This window comes from Phacochoerus africanus, chromosome 2, assembly GCF_016906955.1.
Source record: "Phacochoerus africanus isolate WHEZ1 chromosome 2, ROS_Pafr_v1, whole genome shotgun sequence".
In the NCBI taxonomy this organism is placed as follows: domain Eukaryota; kingdom Metazoa; phylum Chordata; class Mammalia; order Artiodactyla; family Suidae; genus Phacochoerus; species Phacochoerus africanus.
Window position 1 is genome coordinate 264931126 of NC_062545.1, and position 20614 is coordinate 264951739.

A 20614-nucleotide genomic window follows, 5' to 3' on the forward strand; every position below is an offset into this window, starting at 1 on the left:
GTATTTTGACTTCTTCTAGATCAGCATGGAAGGAGTAACTAGAGAGCTAATGGGATCTGATTAATCACAGCAGTAACAGCAATAACGATTACCATTTATTGGGACCTTTATATGTGCTAGGCAGTGTCCTGATGTCATCATTAACAGCATTTTATCTATTATCTCTTACTATCTGAAGAGTACTTCATTATCTTTCTGCAGCAGTCAACCTTAGCAGGATGGTTGTACTGTGTCTTAGAGGCACTGATGGTGATCTTTCTAACATAAAAAGATGTAGCTACCATGATCTCATGTCTGTTCTGGTGAGTGGGAGAACCCCTGAGCTTTTGTATTTGTCTACAGGAAAGGTGACAGGTGAACAGAAGTACAGTAGGAAGAATTCTAAAGTGACTTTTCAGGAGCCCTGCCTCATGGTCTATATGCCTTGCATATTTTCTGGGACTGTGAATCTGATAGATTTTACTCCTATGATGAGGTTATGTTATATGGCTCAGGTGACTTTAAGAAAGATTATCTGAATGAGCTGGACGTAATCACAGGAGATTCCTTTAGATCTCAGTAGGAGGTCAGAGACATAGAAGTCAAAGATTTGAAGCATGAAAGGGAGTCTAGGAGCCCCTGAGGACTTGGAGATAAAGGGAACCACATGGCAAAGATTGTGACTTCCCTCCAGGAGTCCTGGAGGCTGGCAGGGGGATGGGGCCCCTATTTTGCAACTGCAAGGAACTGAATTTCACCAAAAATCTGAATGAGTTTAAAAGGATAGTTTTCTTCAAAGGTTCCAGAAGGGAAGGCAGCCTGGTCCACACCTTGACTTCAACCTTGTGATATTCTTGTGATGTGGTCAACATGATTTATGACTATTGAAGTTGACCTTGATCTCCGGAATGAGGTATTGCTTGTGAGGCTTCTCCACTGTAGTTACCCCCATCGCAGCTTCATACTGTTTTCTTTGGGGACAGTCAGGATACACAACCCACATGAAGGAGTGGGGAGGTGTACACCTGTTCTGGGGAGTGGAACTGCCACAGGTTTATTTATTTTATTTTTATTTTTTTAATTTCCCCAATACATTATTTTTTCCACTGTACTGCATGGTGACCCAGTTACCCATACATGTATACATTCTTTTTTCTCACATTATCATGCTCCACCATAGCCAGATTCCTGCAGACTGACAGAAGGCTGGAGCCACAAAGTCCAGAGTCAGAGATGTCCTTTCTTGCCAAATGAGGGTGGGGGTTGGGAAACCACCCTGATTCTACCTCCTGCTTCTCCTTGACCAATTCTTACCTCTATCGATAATAGATCTCTCATTCTGGTTTTCCTTTTTGTCTGCACAGCCATGCCCCCTCTCTCCTCACCCTGATAGTCTCTTCCACTAGCCTACCTTTCTGTTCCCACTCTGATGCCCCATTTCCCACATCTGCCTACCTTTCTCTTTCATTTGAACCAGTATATGACCCCCTTCTCCATTCTGCTCTCCTTCTGCTCCTTCCACATTTCCACCTTTCTCTTAGTTATCATCCGCATGCCTGTCTCCTCCAAATCCTTATTTCTGTTCATTGATTCAACCCCAATCATTAAAAATTTCCCATCCTCAAGTATGCTTTTTTCTCTTCTCATTTCTAAAGTTCTTCCCCTATTTCTTTATTGTTTCTCCATTCATCCATTCACTATAAGACTCTCTTTCCATCCTTCATTTCCAGTCTCTCTCTTTCCCACTACTTTGCATTCTTTGTTTTCTCTTCCCATTTATTCTTTTCTCCATTGTGTCTTAATTTCTGTGTCATGCCTCACATTGTTCCATTCGGTCATCTCTTCATGGAAACTACATGAATATTTTTAGAAATAAAGAATTTCATTGTATGGCATAAAGTGGTATAAAATTGTAAATCAACTATATTTTATTTAAAAATTAAAAAAAGAAACAGAATGTGAGGGATGGGAGTTTAGAAGAAACTCCCTGTTTGACAGTAAATTCTGGTTTTTAATAATTTTCTCAATTTTCATCATATACATGAAGATTATAATCAGTATACACACGCATACATAGACACACACACACACACAGTTATATCACACTCATATAACTCGTTCAGAATGCCAGCTGTCTGTCCTCTGAGTAAAATGGAGGGCAGTTTTGGTGTCAACTAGGATAGTTTTTAATGGGTACACACTTATTTGATCTTGCTATTTCTTAGGAATCTCTTCATGACCTCAGCCTGTCTCCCACCTCACCTAAGACTGTTGGGACCTGCTCCAAATAATTTCCACAAGCCCCTTTGCTTGTGTTCATCATATTACTTATCACAGTGCTTTTCATCCAAAGCTGATTTTTCTTTCTTTCCATACTGTGGTTTCCTCATTGTGTGGTTTGTCTTTTAATGTCCCATCACAAGCAAGAAATCAGTATTTGTAGAATGGATAATTTAATCAACAAATGGATGAAAAATGAATCATTTTCAGGATCATGTGATTACCTTCAGCCCTCAGTCTATCCAAAAATTATTTCCTGAGAACAAGAGGCAAATTAAGGTATTTAAGATTTAATTTTTAAAAAATCACATCCCTTTTGTTCACCCTGCTCTCAGGTATTTCCAGATGCACAGATCTTTGTGAGAAAAAGTCTTTCCAATTGCATTTAGATATTATTAAAAATCCCCAATGTGAATGATTTGTAATAATTAGATCCACATTTTGTCTTCTTCATACTCCACCCCTTCTGTGCTTTTCTTTTTATGGCTTTTGATGGTCCTTCTGTCTCTTTTTCTTTTCTGTCTCTATTATTCTCTTTGAGATCTTCATCTGTATTATTAACCATCCCTATATACTTTGCTTCATTATGTAGTTTTTTTTTTTTTCTTACCAGAATGATAGCATGGATCTTTCATCCCTTTGCTGGGGAATTGAGGTCAGCTAGGTGGGGAGGTGTGCATTTATTTTTTATTTTATTTCGTTTATTTCTTGTCTTTTTAGGGCTACACCTGTGGCATATGGATGCTCTCAGGCTGGGGGTCGAATCAGAGCTCTAGCTGCAGGGCTGCACCACAGCTACAGCAACATGGGATCTTAGCTGTGTCTATGACTGACACCACAGCTCATGGCAGTGCCAGATCCTCAACCCACTGAACAAGACCAGGAATCGAACAAACATCGTCTTGGATACTAGTTGGGCTCATTGCTGCTGAGCCACGATGGGAACTCCAAGATGTGCATTTATGAGGACTCAGTATTAAGCTGGTCAATGGGATTCTAGGATTAGATACATTCTTCAGGTTTACTCTTGAGGCCCCTTCATGGTGAAGGTCTTGGGAGAAGAGGATAAAAAATATAAATATAAAAGAGCTAACAACCGAGAGATGGAAGATGAAATTCATAATTTTACAATATGATGGAGATTGAACAAAAAACATGCCAGGAATGTGGGGGATAGTGGTTAATAATACTATCAGTAGAGAGAGAAAGTTAAGAAGAATTGAAAGAAGTTGTCTTCAAGATACAAATTCTCTGTTCCAATTCCAGTTTTGCCTCTGACTACCTGTGCTAATTTAAAGCAAGTTGATTAATTTCTCTGTGCTTCAGTTTCTTCATCTGTAAGATGAGAAAAAATAGTATCTACCTTATACAATACAGATTTAAAAAAATACACATGTAGAGTGTTTGTGTTGTGTTTGGCACACAGCAAGGGCTCTAGAAATGCTACCTTTTACTCTATTACTACTACTATTGACATTGTCACACATCATTGTATGGGGTGAGGACTATTCATTGATAACCTTGGAGGCAAAAGTTTGAATAAATTATAAGTAAACTATAATTATCGTAAATATAATAAATGTAGCAAATAGTTGATAGAGCATAAGATATTATTTATAATTTTTAAACACTAATAAGCATTTTATTGTATTCTTCTAACAACTTTGAAAAAGTTTTATGTCCATTTTATGGTGGAGGAATCTGAGATTCAGAAAGTGTTTAAAAACATATCAGGGAGTCCCCCTTGTGGCTCAGCAGAAACAAATATGACTAGTATCCATGAGGACACAGGTTCTATCCCTGGCCTCTCTCAATGGGTTAAGAATAGGCGTTGCTATGAGTCATGGTGTAGGTTTCAGATGCAGCTCAGATCTTGCATTGCTGTGGCTGTGGTAAGGCCAGTGGTTACAGCTTGGGTTCGACCCCTAGCCTGGGAACCTCCATATGCTGAGGGTGTGGCCCTAAAAAGACAAATAAATAAGTAAATAAATTAAAACATATCAGACCAGTCAAGACACTCATATAAAAGAGTTAGCAACTGGAGCCCAGTTTGGATCTGTACTGTGTAGCAGAAATAAGTAAACAACAAAATGTACATCACAGAGACTGGATAAGTACATTGTGGTATATTCACATGAAGACTATTATATAGTAACAAAATATAAATGACCAAAATCTCTAGCCAATAGTATCAGCGAATCTAAGTAATATAATATTGAGGCATAAAATCAGGTCAACATACATTAGTTTGTTACACTTTTATATTTTTCAGATTATGTCAGACTTGACTGTATTCTTCTTGGAATACCTATAGTAAATACATATCAAAAATAAAGATATTAAAACAAAGAGAACGATTAACCTGAGATTCAGGAGGTTGACTACCTCAGGCAAGGAATGACAGGGAGAGGTGATGGAGAATGTTCACATAAGTCTGCGACCTACACCACAGTTCACGGCAATGCCAGATCCCAACCCACTGAGTGGGGCCAGGGATCAAACCTGTGTCCTTATGGATGGTAGTTGGGTTAGTTAACTGCTGAGCCACAATGGGAAATCCTGATTACTGATTTTCACCATTTTTTGTGTATATTTTGTTATGTTGAGCTCCTATTTTTTGTTGGTTTTTATTTGTGGGTGTCCTGTACAGAGTGGCATCTGCAAGTCTTTGAGAAGAAATTTTGTGTTTGCTTCTACAAGATACCCTCAAACTTTTACCAGTCTGAGAATGGTTTTTATGTTAGTCTATCAATTTGTATGTTTTAGGAGTATTTGTATTGTGTACATCAGATTTATCTATTCCATGTTCTGTACAGACATATGCAGTCCCATGGAAGATAATTCCACAGGTAGATATTTCTACCTACATGTAGCAAAGGTTGAGAGATACTTTGGGTTTCCTATAGTGAAGGGTATATCTATATAGATATCTGTATCTATATAATCTCTATTTAGATATGTATATCTGTATCTATATCTGTCTATCTGCCTATATGCCTCTGTCTGTCAGTCTGCCTCTCTCTATGTCTATCTATCTATCCATATATATTTTTTTCTTTCTTTTTTGACTGTCCCATGACATATGGAGTTCCCATTCTAGGAATCATATCTGAGCTGCAGTGGTAACCTACACCATAGCTATGGTAACACTGGACCCTTTAACCATGCTGGGCTGGGATTGAACCTGCATCTGGGTAGCCGCCAACATTGTGCCACAGCAGGAACTCCTCTATACCTGTATTTATATCTACATGTATTTTCATATTTGTGTTTGCCCACTCACCGAAAGTTTAGCCTTTTGACTGTTCTGAATTTATGCGGTGGTGTCTACCTCTTGTCTCACGCAGGTCTACACACAAGTCCTATCCCATATGGGGGGTAACACTTAAGCCTCTGGACTCTGAAGACTGATTCCATGTCCCCTCCCACTTACCTGTTACCACCACCACCATCACAGATGGTTTAGATGTTAGTTTTTCTTATCACTCCTTGATTATCAACCCTTGTATTTCTCTAACATTCTTGAAAGCTCATTTTGAACTTAAAAGGATGATTATTGTATTTTTCCAAATTTCTTTCCATGTTGAGTGAGAGCGTGTTATTTATGCCTCCTGTTTCAGGAAGGTAAAGTTAAAAAATAGCATGAGAAGTTCTACAGGAATATGAGAGCTTAGCATGCTCAGAAAACCAAATAAAAACTTTAAAGTACTGACAATGAAAATTGCTTTCAAGCCAGTTCCACCTATTTGGATTTTATTCTGAAGGAATTTGGAAATTTTACTCTGACATATATGTGTAAAAGATCTACCAGGTGGGATAAGTAAAGAAACTAGTAATTAGACTATGAAAGTAGAACTGGCCAGAGATGCTGAAATTTAAATAGTGTTAGAGGTCTGAGAGCAAAGGAAAACAAGTCAAGGAGTGATTGAACATGGGAAGTGAAGGGGAGATTCCCCCAGTTTTTGATTTGGGCAATCAGGTGTCTGATGATGCTGTTAACCAACTGAATCAAATAAAAAATTAAAAAAAGTTATTTCATTACAACCTGAAGCAATTTCACTGCAACACCTAAGTACCTATAAGGAAACATTTCTGTCTATATCATGTATTAAATGGAATATATTTTTCATTACAGGTTCAGATGGAAGAAATCCTGAGAACCACTGTGGGATGAACTGTGAGTAGAAGATGAGAAGTTAAAGACAGTGAGTATAGGAATTTTTTTTCGTTGTACTCTCCTACCTCTGCCCTGGGGCCACCATCCTATGTTTGCCTTCAGTGGCTAGTCACCTCTGTGGGGTCTCCACCTGTGGGTCCCACCTCACCATGGTTGGCTTTCTATATGGCACCATCATCTGGGTCTACTTCCAGCCTCCTTCCCAGAACTCCCAGGATCAGGATACGGTGGCTGCCATGATGTACACTGCCATCACACCTCTGGCCAACCCTTTTGTGTACAGCCTCCACAGCAAGGACACCAAGTGTGCACTCCAAAGGCTGCTTAAGGGAGGGAGGGTGGACTCCTGATTAGCCTGCCTCATGCCATATTGGTTAAGTGAGGAAAGAGATGGACAGACAGGAGCATGTCTAGTTTTGTATTTGCATGGGATGATTTTGCTGGACAATTTACGGAACTCCAGATTCAGCTTATTGATATGGTACTCTGACAGTGGTGACCTTTACACATTCAGGCCAGGGTTTCCTCATCAATGTGCCTCTGGAACCTTCCCTCAGGCCATTTATCTTGACTTATCAAAGTAGATAATAATCCTGGGTTATTTAATTACAATGTTTTGAAGAAATATTGTGAAATTCTGAACTAAAGCAGAGACTGAAGTTAATTGCAGTCACCTTGAACTTGGTGTTCCTGCCTGTGGGAAGCATATTGGTGTATATCAGAGAGTTAGTGGAAGTGAGAGTTGAGGTAAAGTTGAGGTAAATAGAGATGGCAACTTGCTACCTTTTTTTTTAAGTGAGCAAATATATGCCCAGAAGTGAGTGTGAAATTGGGGCCGTGATTTTGCTATTCCACATGCGAGCCCCAGTTTCCATGCCTCATAGTGTGAGCATCTTAATTCTGATGCTTGTGAATTCTATTTTACATATGCTCATTTTAACTTACATTTCTTGAGTAAAATATATGGAATAAATGCAAGCTAAATAGTTTGCTGCATAAAGCAGGGAGCAGTGAACTATTTCAATAGTAGAGGGAAAAAAATTGCTATACTTAGTTTTTTGGAAACTAGACATTGGGCTCTATTTTGTTAGCTCTTGAGAGATTTACAATGTCAATTAAAACATTTTAATCAACATATAATGGACATGTAACATTGCATAAATTCAATGTGTTGACTTGATACATTTGTATATTGCAATGTGATTACCAGCATAGCGTTATCCTCTATCACAGTCATATAATTATCATTTCTCTTTTGTGATGGTAACAATTAAGACCTAGTCTCTTATAAACTTTGAAGTTTATAATAGTGCTGTTGTCTATAATCACTGTGCTGTGCATTATCTCCAAGACATTGAATCATAGGTTTGTACCCTTAAACAATATCTCCCCACCTCCCCCACTCCCTAGTTCCTTGCAACCACCATTCTATTCTCTGTTTTTGTAAGTTCGTTTTCTTTAGATTCCCGATGTAAGTGAGATGATACAGTATTGACTTTGTCTGACTTATCTCATTTAGCTTAATGCCCTGGAGGTCCATCCATGTTGTCACAAATGGGCAGGATTTCTTTCTTTTTCATGATCTAATAATATTCCATTGTAGGTATGTACCACATTGTCTCTATCCATTCATCCATTGACGGACACTTAGGTTGTCTCCAAATCTTGGCTATTGTGAAAATGCTGTGAGAAACATGGGAGTGCAGATATCTTTTTTGCAGATATCCTGTTTTCATTTCCTTTGGATATATACCCAGAAATGGAATTGCTGGATAATATGTGGGTTATATTTTTAGTTTTTTTTAAGAACCTCCATACTATCTTCTGTAGTGCCAAATTATGTTTCCACCATCAGTGTCCAAGTGCTCCCTTTTCTTCACATCTTTGCCAACACTTGTCTTTTTGATGATAGATTCTAATGTGTGCAGAGCTCCTTTCATTGCCATTTTTTTGGCCACACCCACAGTGTGTGGACAATCCCAGGCCAGGGACTGAACCCACACCACAGCTGTAACAAGAGCCATGTCAGTAACAATTCCAGATCCTTAGCCCACCAAGGCACAAACGCACTCCTTTATTGCAGTTCAGATTTGCATTTCCTGATGAGTATTGATGTTGAGCACATTCTTAGCCATTTGGATATCTTCTTTTTTGTTTCATTTTTTAAAGTTTTATTGAAATATAGTTGATTTACAATGTTGTGATAATTTCTGCTATACAACAAATTGATTCAATTATACATGTACACACACCCATTTGCTTTTAGATTCTTGTGTCTACTCAGATCTGCTCATTTTTCAATCAGATGTTTTGGTTCTTCTTATTACTGAATTGTGTCAGTTCTTTATATATTTTGGATATTAACCCCTTTCAGATACACAGTTTGCAAATATTTTCTCCCATTCTGTAGGTTGCCATTCCACTGTTTCTTTGCTTTGCAGAGGCTTTATAGTTTGATGTAGTCTCACTTGATTTTTGCTTTTGTCGTCATATCCAGAAAATCATAGCCCAGATTAATATGAAGGAATTTCCGTCCTGTTTTCTTTTAGGAGTTTTATGGCGTCAGGTCTTATGTTTAAGTCTTTAATCCATTTTGAGCTAATTTTCGTGTCTGGTGTAAGATAGAGTTTCAATTTTATTTTTCTATTTGGGTCTATCCAATTTCTCCAACACCTTATTTTTTGAAGAGATTATCTTTTCCCCACTGTTCTTCATTGCCTTGTCAAAAATTGATTGACAAATATAAATGGGTTTATTATTGGGTTTTAATTACAGTTCATAGTTTTATATGCCTTTCCTTTTGCAACTACCATATTCTTTTTATTGCTGTAGTTTTGTAATAAGTTTTGACATAGGGACAGATTAGTCCTTCAACTTTGTTCAAACCAACTTTGAGTTTTTTCAAGATTGTTTTGAGTACTCATAGTTCCATACAATTTCATATGAATATGAGGTTTGCTTTTTTCCTTTTATGCAAAATAGTTCACTGGGATTTTGAGAGAGATTGCACTGAATCTGTAGGTCAATTTGTGAAGACTTGAATGAAATTACATAACTCAGAAGGGGGTGGGTCATTTTCCAATGAGGGACAGCAGTATAGACTGGGAGATTCCAAATGCCAACAGAGCCATTTGGGGAAAAACAAGGAAGAGGAAACTCCAGGGGTAGTTCTTCCCTTGAAACACCAAAATAATTGGCAAATGCCATCAGAATCAATATTATAGGAACTGTAAAAAAAATATGAAGGACTATGCATCAACAACAAGAACAGAGAGCCAGTGATAAAAGCCACTGAGCCAGTATAGAAGATCTTTTTGGAATTTTAAATTACCCAGACCAACCCCTACTTGTTCTTGGTCACAAGAGTCTGCATTCGGAAGAATCTCTCCAATTTTCAAACAATCTCAGTGTTTTTGGTTTGGTGCTCTATATTCTGCTGTCATGTTTAAATCAAATATTCTGAATGTGACTGTTCTAAAACAGAGAAGCAAAACAGGTAGATGAAATCCAGCAAAGGATGCAACTGCTTGAGGGCAGGAAATGAGGAAGTCACTGGTGAGCAGAATGGAAACATAGTGGCCATCAGAGTTGTCCCATGGCTATAACATAAAACCTCATGCCTTTCAATGAACTCAGCTAAATTAAGATGTTTGGATTAATAGCAAACACTCAACAATTATAGAAAGGATAGATTAGGAAAGATGGCTTCCTGAAATGATGAAATGGAAATTGAGTTGCCCTTAAGGTTATCTTTTGCCTAACTGTTGACATTATGTGAAGCAACGGTGTCCCCCAAAGGATAGAACTTCTCTACAGACACAATTGTTTTCAGAGACTTTATGGTTTTTGCCTCAGTAACATTTAGATATAAAGATAGGGGAGGAGCAGGCACCTGTGTTACAACCCCAGTTGGTCCTTGAAGGTATAAGGGTTCAGCCCATTCTAATTAATGTTTTACATGAACAAAATTGGAGCCTCCAGGAGTTGGTAGAGTCCCAGAGGGAGTACACATAAGTGAGCCAGCCTCATTGGGACGAGCTGCTCTATAGAAAAGCTTCTATGGAAAATTATAAAAATGGAACACTTTATTTTGTGCAAATGTGGAGAAGAGGGAACACAGCTCTACCCAGATTTTCTGAATTGAGTGTGTGATGTTAGATCCAGAGAAAAGGTGAGATTAAATTTACATTGTATCCTAATAGTAAATAGAAAGGGAATATAAAACAAGGAACTGTCTTCCTTTTGCAGAAAACAGTGTGACATTGGTACACAAAATACTATAGAATAGAATGAGGTACAAGTATTAGTCAAGGAAAGCAATGGGATGGAGGAATTGTAAGTTATGACACAGAACAATATGTTTTTGAGTGAAAATCTGAAGGCTTAGTTGGAGAATATAGTCATGCAATCAGAGAGGTATAGAGAGAAAGGGCACAGTGCCAGGTGCAAGAAATGTGTGACAGAGGACCTAATTTATTTTGTGAGAGTTTTGAAGATGTAGTCTTGAGACAGAGCATAGGTTCAGATTTATACATCTCTGATTCAACCTTTGTGATTCATCCACAGAAGGGATCAGGGTAGAAATATGATGTAGATCAAAGAGACATTATATAGAACATATTCCTGACATTTAACTATGGATAAAACACTGAGGACTCATATGTTGCTTGGTGCTTTCATCAGAAAGGAAAGACAAGAATAAGTACAATTTGTGCTTGGCATCCTAGCGCTCTACCTTCATCATGACGCTGCATGTCCCTGATGTACCAGGTGGGAACTGGGAAACCAGAGATGGTTTTCTGTATCATTCCCAGGAATTCTCTCTTTTGTTTTTTTCTTCCTAATTTCAGTATAGTTTACTGATCTGAGGTGCACAAGTCTATATATATGTGTATATTCATATTTCTCCTAAAGGAACAACCCCCCTCCCTGTCTTCTCCTGCACCAGCATCCTGACCCCTCAAAGTCATCTGAACAGGATCCACAGAGCTCATATTCTGATTATAATTATATTAGGATATCAGAAAATAACAAAGATACAGAGATGAGTACTGAAGAAGTCATCCAACAAGAACACTACCACTGCTTAGTACTGTTTTTGTGTTTAACTGGCTTTAACATACTGTTTTGCTTTGCTTAAAAGAAAATGGACTCACAATATTATAGTCTTATCCTCATAATGGGTAAATCTATTGTCTTTGACTTTTTTTTTCCTTCTTGAAGATCATTTTCTCTCACCTTTTCCCCATGACGGGACTTATTCAATCTTTTTTCCCATTTCTTCTTCTCTTTCACTTTCATCTATACATCTATTCAGATGCGTGTGTGTGGCCACTTCCTTGAAAGAAGGATAGGATCACAAGAGCATATCATTTGAGCTATACCCACTGGCATGGAGAAAGCTACATGAAGAAATAAAGATGAAAGAACAAACAAACACTGGAAAACATAAGTTTTCTTTCTCTTTTAAGCTCCTGCTTAATAGATGATCTTTAGAGTAAAGAAAGCACACACACACACACACACACACACACACACACACACAGATAGAGAGATGTTCTTAAAATAATTTTGATTCTTTATCTGAATGTTAGGAATATTCTCTTTTAGAGGGGTGGAACATTGGACTCATAAAAGAGTAAATGTAGGGAGTTCTCATTGTGGCTCAGAGGATTAAGAACCCAGCTAGTATCCATGAGCCTGTGGGTTCAATCCCTTGCCTCACTCAGTGGGTTAATGATATGGTATTTCCATAAACTGATGCGTAGGTCACAGATACGGCTTGGATCACACATTGCTGTGGTGTAGGCTGGCAGCTGGAGCTCACATTCGACCCCTGGCCTGGGAACTTCCAAATGCTGCAAGTATGGCCCTAAAATAAATAAAAAAAATAAAAAAGGGTAAGTGTAATCCTGGCACATTATTTTACTCTTCAGTGAAAAATACAGAGTTACTCTTGAATAAATGTTTACTGAGTTTCAGCATTTACTTAGAAGTCTTAACTATGGCTACTACTCATAATTTGTATGTTTTCAGTCTCGACAAAACACAAATCAAGATGCAGCTTTTCAGTTGTTGGGAGGGTGTAGGGGTGAAGAAGATAAGTGGAGTCTGAAGTGGATAGGATATAAATTGAGGCATAACTTTTATAAGCAGGAAAGCAACTAATCGAACAGCTAAAATCATCATTGAAAAAGGGGAAAGGAAGAAGAGATAAAACTTCATCTTTGGAAATGGAAACCTGAAAGATATTCTTAAACTGATACATAGATGTATAAGCAAGTAGATAGTATTTAGAGACATAGAGGTAATAAAAACCACCACAAGTGGTAAAACTAAATATGGAGGTGTATTATCTTAGAGTAAGAGACCTCTACTTTTTATTGTATGTTCTCTTACACTCTACTATTTTAAAATTACTTTTCTCACCTTCATAAAGAAACAGATCCTTATCTGTAACGCAATCTCAAAAATTCACTTCTTTGGTGTGCCATAACTCTGCTGATAGGGAAAACCTGAGCAGAAAAGACCTGAGACTCTCACCCACTGGCAGATTGTATTATTCCTTGAAAATGAATCATTAATAAAGTCAGTGATTATATGAATCACTGCTACCCTCATCCCAAGTAAGTTCAGTTGACTTAATGGAACAAGAGCTCCCCTACCAGAAGAACAGAACTGAGTTTCTGGACACACAAATCTGGGACCAGGTGTTCACTTCAGTCCCTCATCAGAGGTGTATAGAGACTCAGACTTCTGGCTGGAGTCTTGACATCTTCCCCTTCTCTTTCCAGCTCTGACAACTAGTGATGTGTGGTGCTTAAGTCCAGTAAAACTATACAGGGTTACGTCCAGGGTTGAGTCTGTTGCTCAGACCCTAGAAGACCTTCACTAGAGTAATCCCTTTGCTTTAGCTTTCTTATCTGCAGTGTGAGGCTGAAAGTAGTTTCTACCATTGGGACTGTCGTGAGGATCTAGTGCATGATATTTAGTATGCTCTGTAACTCTCAAAAGCACCAAAGGAACTGTGTGTTTTGTGCTGTCTTCCTTGTTATACAGTGCATTTCATAAAAGCTAGGACCATGTGTGATTTCTCCTATTATCATTAGTATCAGCCAAATTGAGAGATTTTTAAGTGGTCAAGAAATGACCCTGGAATATACTGAAGAGTAGGTGGGTAAAGTCGATGAATAATGGAAAGGGAAGGAAATGAAAGGAAAAAAAACATTTTGTAAAACTGAGGACATTCATGCAAGAAAAGATGTTTCCTGAAAGTACCCCAGAGAAAACTTCAGCATTATTTTTTCCTCACGCTTGCTCTTTGCAGGTGATGTGGATCGAGTCTCATGACCACTAGAAATAGGACAGAAGTAACTGAATTTGTCTTATTGGGCCTGTCCAGCTGGCCAGAGATGCAACCAGTCATTTTTGGAATTGTCCTTATCATGTACTTGGTGGCAGTTATGGGCAACGCCCTGTTATTAATCGTTGCCGTCTCAGACCCAAAGCTTCAGACCCCCATGTATTTCCTACTCAGCCACCTTTCTTTTATTGACATATTTCTGACATCCATCACTGTTCCCCAGATGCTGGCACACATGCTGTCTGGGAATAGAACCATCTCCTTTAACTGCTGCATGATCCAGCTCTTCTTTTTTATGGCTGTGGGCAGCATGGAAGGCCACTTGTTGGCCGCAATGGCCTATGACCGCTATGTTGCTATCTGTGACCCCTTAAGATACTCAGCCATCATCAGCCATCGCCTCTGTCTTCGAATAACACTGACCTCATGGGTGGTCGTCAGCCTCAACAGCTTCCTCTACAGTGTCCTGGTCACCCGCCTAACTTTCTGTGGCAACCAGCTCACCCATTTCTTCTGTGACATCACACCCTTGCTGAAGCTCTCCTGCACCCGCCCAGTGGTCAGTGAAATGCTAATATTTACAGAGGGTGTAGCTGTGGTGGTCAGCCCCTTCTTCTTTATTTTAGGTTCCTACACCCGCATAGGCGTTGCCATAGCCCACATGCACTCAGTTGCTGTCCTGCGCAAAGCCCTGTCCACTTGCAGCTCCCACATCCTGGTTGTGCTGCTCCTGTATGGCTCTGTGATCCGCATGTACCTCCGACCCTCCTCCAGCTATGACCTGGACCAGGATTGCCAGGTTGCCATCTTTTACACAGTAGTTACCCCCATGCTAAACCCACTCATCTACAGCCTGAAGAACCAGGAGGTGAAAGGTGCTCTGCAAAGGCTTTTCAGTAAATTCTGTATCTCAGGAAACTTCCAACTGGGTTCTCAGGCAAAAAGGAAATGACAGCACATCTCCTGAAACTATGGAGCTAAGATCTAACTTGAAAGTGCCTCAGATAGATGGGTGATACCCCTCATAGCTGGTAAGTTTCACATTCCTGTGGGAAAATCTTCCCTGAGCCAGGGAAATGAATGCATGAATAAAGAATTATGGTCCCTGTTGACTGATTCTGAATCTCATGAAATTGGAACTGAAAAGATATTTTAAGATCACCAAATCTGAAGCCCTCATCTTTCAGATCTGATGTGGGCATAGGGTATTACTAAGCCAAATGGTTACAAGTCAGTTTGACCTGTGGAAGTTGATGACTTCAGTGATGGAGTGGCATGTGCTGTTTTCCAGAGAGAAGACAATGTGAGTTACTACATCTTACAGTGGAGTGATTTTTGAATAGACCATAGAGTCACCTAAGCATCTCTAAAATTTTAGCAATTTTGTGATCTCTTGTCCTTCTCAACTCACAGTTAGAATAAGCAGTTCATTACTCATAGTTGACTGAGTTATTTCATCTGAACTTTTGCGTCAATCCATTAAAGACAGCATAGGTCACTGACAATGGAGACTGGAAGGGGGAGGGTTCACAGTAGCTCCAACACAAGGGTAGGTCGTCATATTTGGAACATATGGTAGGCAGAGCTGTTTAGACACACCGATAGCCCAGCTGTAATGTGTAAAGAAAAAAGAACAATCAAGGATGGACATGAAAGTTGGTGGAGTCATTTTCCATGAATTTATATGTGGAAGTTTCTGCAGAAGTATAGGGCATGTTGACTTTGTTTTTTTTTTGTGGGGGAGGAGGGGAATTAATAACTCCATTTTGGCCATGATAATTTTGTGATATCTATTGAAATGAAGATATTTCAAAGGTAGCTGGATACATTATTACTGAAGCTTAGAGAAAGATCTTAAGATAGGAATGTCATAACAAAATGTACATGATGTTGAAGGCATGAGACTGGATAAAATTGCCCAGTAAGGAAATGTAGAAGAGAGAAGAGGACTATAGAGAGAGCTCTGAGCTGCGAGTTGTGTCCAATATTTCAAGGTCTAGGAGAAGAGGTAGCAAAGGAAACTGGGAAATTGCCACTCCTAGGAAGAAAGTAGGTAAGTTTGGTGTATCAGAAACCTATAAAAGAATACTTCCACAATATAGAAGTGATCACTCAGAGTTGAGAGGTTATTAAAATGAACCTTTCCACAGAAAAGTTAATCATGAACTTGGAGAATAGACTTGTGGTTGCTAAGGGGAAGGGGGAGGGAGTGTGGTGGATTGGGAGCTTGGGGTTAATAGATGCAGATTCTTGCATTTGGAATGGATTAGCAGTGAGATCCTGCTCTGTAGCACTGGAACTATGTCTAGTCACTTATGATGGAGCATGATAAGGTGAGAAAAAAGAATGTATACATGTATGTGTAACTGGGTCAGCATGCTGTACAGTAGAAAAGAAAAAAATAATGAATTGGGGAAATAAAAAAAGTAAGACTTTCAAAAAAAGCTGATAAACAACAAGGAAAAAAGAACATATAATTGATTATTAGATTTGGAAAGTAATATCTTCTTTGATAAGGACAGTTCTGTGATGTTTTGGAGAGAAATTGCCATTACGGTTATTTTTTTGACAACATTGCAAGTGCGTAAATGGAGGCTGTGATGAAAGACACTTCCCCAATATAGGGTGTTTTTTTTGTTTGTTTGTTTGTTTGTTTTTGGTAGGAGGTAGACAAAAATGGTGTAGACCTTGAGAAGGACCTGGGTAAAAGAAGAATTTCTTCTAATAGTTATAAAGACTAATGATATTAAGCATGTACTGTTTGCTGATAGAAATGATCCTAATATATAATTAGAAATTAATGATTCAATAGAAAAAGTAATTGACTGTAAGAGTAATATTCTGGGAAGGGGATAAGCAGCTATTAAGTGGATGACTTTATCAAAGGAACTGAGAGACTTCTTCCCCTGTAATAAAAAGTCAGAATATGTGGATTCAGATGTGGATGGGCTGGTGGAATTGATGGAAAGAACATGACATATACTTGGAGAGATTTCAACTGAGCATAGTGGGAACAGATGTGTTTTAGAAATTTCTAGAAAGGCATGAAGTATGCTAGAGTTTGAGAAATTGAAGTACCAGGAATGTTACAGTAAGCCCCAACTCTGCTGATATGAAGTGTCCATTTAGGTAATTTGTTCATGAGTATGAAAGTAGTCAAATCAGCATGGGTAAGTGATATTCTCCAATAATATTAATCTAATCAAATACTGTCATGAATAAAAAAAATGTTGGTCTTATCTAAGGCTGAGGCTTTGCCAGGTAGAGCAAAGGGAAACAAAAGAATTAAAGGCATTTACAGGAAGGTGGTTCTAGTTCTGGACCATAAAAGTGTATTCTTTTTAAATGAGAAAGAAGGGCATAAATGAGGTAATACTTAAAAACAACTTCACAGGATAATGATCTCATTGGTGCCAGAGAATTGTTGGAATTGGAAAACTAAATTTAAAAAGGTGAAAAAATAGAAGCCGATAAGAAGTTATTTAAAATGGAGATTTCACCAGATGTGCAGTGATTATAAGGGCAATGTCTAAGATATGACCACATGGGTGGGTGACTGAGCTGGGGGTCCAGTAAAGGATTGTTGAAGCTAAACAGTTCAGGAACTGAGCATCTAAGTTGTTAGCTATATAAACCATTTATATAGAAAATTGTATTTCTAAAAGTGACAATTAAACAGTGGTGGAGAAAGTTAGAAAATCAGATGTTAGAAAGTTAGAAAGTCAGAAAATCATCAGGGTTTGAGGGAGGAAGACAATAAAATTTCTTTATTTTTCAAATAGAAATTATATATATTAAAGGAATACAGCATGATGATTTTATATGATTACTATGATCAAGCTCATTAATGTATCATCTCCTCAAATGATTACCATTTTGTGGGTGGTGAGAGCACCCAGAATCTAAAAACTCTTAGTGAATTTCCAGGATTCTGTGCAGTGTTACTGACTGCAACCATCAGATTACACATTAGATCTCTTGACTTACGCCTCCTACACAACTTTGTATCCTTTGACCAACGTCTACATTCCCCCCCCAACTCCCTGACTCTGATAACCTCTGTTCTATTCTCTATTTCTATGTGTTTGATGTTTTATATTCCAAATAATGAGATATCATGCATTTTTTTTTTCCTTTCTGTGGTATGTCTAATTTCACTTAACATAATGTTCTCTAGCTTTATCCATGTTGTTGCAAATGTCAGGGTATCCTCTTTTAGGGATGAATAATATTTCTTATTTAATTTTTTATTATTGTTATTTCCCCAATACATTTTTCCCTACTCTACAGCATAGTGATCCAGTTACACATACATGTATCCATTTTTTTTCTCCTATTATCGTGCTCTGTCATAAGTGACTAGACATAGTTCTCAGTGATACACAGCAGGATCTCATTCCTAATCCACTCCAAACGCAACAGTTTGCATCCATTAACCCCAAGCTCCCAATCCATCCCACTCCCTCCCCCTCCACCTAGGCAAGCACAAGTCTGTTCTCCAAATCCATGATTTTCTTTTCTGTTGAAAGGTTCATTTGTGATGTATATTAGATTTCAGATATAAGTGATATCATATGGTTTTTGTCTTTCATTTTCTGACTTACTTCACTTAGTATGAGGAAATCAAGAAGGAAATTAAGAAATACCTGGAGACAAATTATAATGAAGACACAACCACTCAAACTCTATGGGATGCCACAAAAGTAGTCCTCAGAGGGAATTTCATAGCAATACAGGCCTTCCTCAAAAAAGAAGTAAAATCTCAAATCAACAACCCACCACCTAAATGAATTAGAAAAAGAACAAATAAAACCTAAAGTCAGCAGAAGGAAGGAAATCCTAAAGATCAAATAGGAAATCAATAAAATAGAGATTCAAAAAACAATAAGAAAATTAATAAAACCAAGAGATGGTTCTTTGAAAAGATAAACATAATTGACAAACCTCTGGCTAGACTCACCAAGAAGAGGAGAGAAAAAAACCAAATAAACGAAATAAGAAATGAAAAATGAAAAGTCACAATGGATAGTACAGAAATACAAAAAACCATGAGAAAATACTATCAACAATATATGCCAACAAATTTAACAATCTGGAAGAAATGGACAATTTTCTAGAATCTTAAAGCCTGACAAAACTAAATCAAGAAGAAATAGGTAAACAGAACAGACACATCACTAGAAATGAAGGATGAATGATATTTCATTGTCTATGTATAATATGCCACAATTTCTTTGTCCATTCATCTGCTGATGGGCACTTTGGTTGTTATTGTATGATTTCAATTGTGATTAATGTTATGATGAACATGAGATAACAGATATCTTTTAAAGGCTCTATTTTCATTCCCTTCTTTATATACTGAGAAAAGGAGTTGCTGAATCATGGGCTAGTTCTATTTTTAATTTTCTGAGGAATTTCCATAGTGCTTTCCATAGCAGCTGCATCATTTTCCATTCTCACCAACAGGGTAAAATGATTCTAACTTCTCCACCCCTTCACCAACCTTTGTTATTTCTTACCTTTCTGAAAACACCGATTCTACCTATTATGAGGTAATTTCATTGTGGTTTTGATTTGCATTTCCTGGTGGTTAGGGATGGTAAGCACTTTTTCATATATCTGTTGGAAACTTTGTATGTCTTCTTTGGAAAAATGTCTATTGTTGTCCTTTGCTCATTTTAAAATAGGATTATATGTCTTTTTAAATTATTTTTTCATTTTGTTTTGCTATTGAGTTGTATGAACTCCTTATATACTTTGTCTAGTAACCCCTTGTCAAATATATGGTTTGCAAATTTTTTCTTTCATTCCATAGGTTGAAACTTGTTATTTCTTTTGCTGTGCAGAAACTTTTTAGACTGATATAGTCCCACTTGTCTATTTTTGCTTTTTGTTTGTGTTTGATGACATAGCCAAAAAATATTTCCCCCAAGACCAATGTCAAGAAATATTTTTCCTGTTTTCTTCCAGCAGTTTTATGGTTTCATGTCTTATATTTTAAGTTTTTTTGGGGGGGAGAGCAAGTTGGTCTAGTTTTAATACAGAGTCAGAAGAAAAATCTGGTTTTGCCCCCCAAAAACCCACTCCCCCCAATTATTTTGGTTAATACATTTCAGAATTTTAAGTAAACAGTTGCTGAAGCTGGGTGAAGGTAACCCTGGGTCCATCCACCAGGAAGTACTATTATTATCTGCAATGCCATCCAGCTCTCAAGGGGGCTATAAGCTTGGATCTTCTCTGCAATTATTTCAGAGCTCCAATTTGCTCAAGGCGAGTCAAGATCTCCCCTCTTTTGTGCATGCTTACTAGATCAGTGCATGCACCTATACACTCTTTACCAATAAAGACCCGAGGTACCATTCTGGCTCCCATGAGATGTTGCAGACAAGCTTGAATCTCATTTGTGTCACTGGTGGCTGAGATATCAACACATTCCAGAAGCCCTTCTTTGAAGGGAAATTGTCTGAGGAGCTCCTGGGTCTTACTGCAGTAGGGGCAGGTGGGCTTGATGGAAACTATCCACCTTCCTGGGCTGGATTTTGCTGCTCACAAATGCTTGAGCCATGCTGACTGGTGTCTGCCTCCCAGGAGAAAACCTCAATTGCAGGTATTGCTTGGGTGTAAAAGTTGAAGTTTTTAATTCATTTCAAGTTAAAAATTATGTGGCAGATGTAAGCTAGAAGTCCAGTTTCATTCTTTTGCAGGTGGATATCCAGTTTTTCCAACACTAGTTGCTTAAGTGACTATCCTTCCCCATGTGTGTTTTGTCATTTTGTAAAAGATTAGTTGACAATATATGCTTGGGTTTATTT

At 38.1% G+C, this 20614-nt stretch overlaps 1 protein-coding gene and 1 pseudogene across 1 annotated transcript; one reads left to right on the forward strand and one right to left on the reverse strand.

Annotated features, from left to right (window-relative positions):
• The first annotated feature begins 13782 nt into the window (after nucleotides 1-13782).
• LOC125120876 (olfactory receptor 1361-like) lies at nucleotides 13783-14751 on the forward strand. The gene has a single exon (XM_047769265.1). It carries the CDS (start codon nucleotides 13783-13785, stop codon nucleotides 14749-14751), a length of 969 nt encoding a protein of 322 aa, XP_047625221.1.
• A 5294-nt stretch (nucleotides 14752-20045) lies between these two features.
• Nucleotides 20046-20367, reverse strand: LOC125121362 (glutaredoxin-1-like; annotated as a pseudogene).
• Nucleotides 20368-20614: the final 247 nt, after the last annotated feature.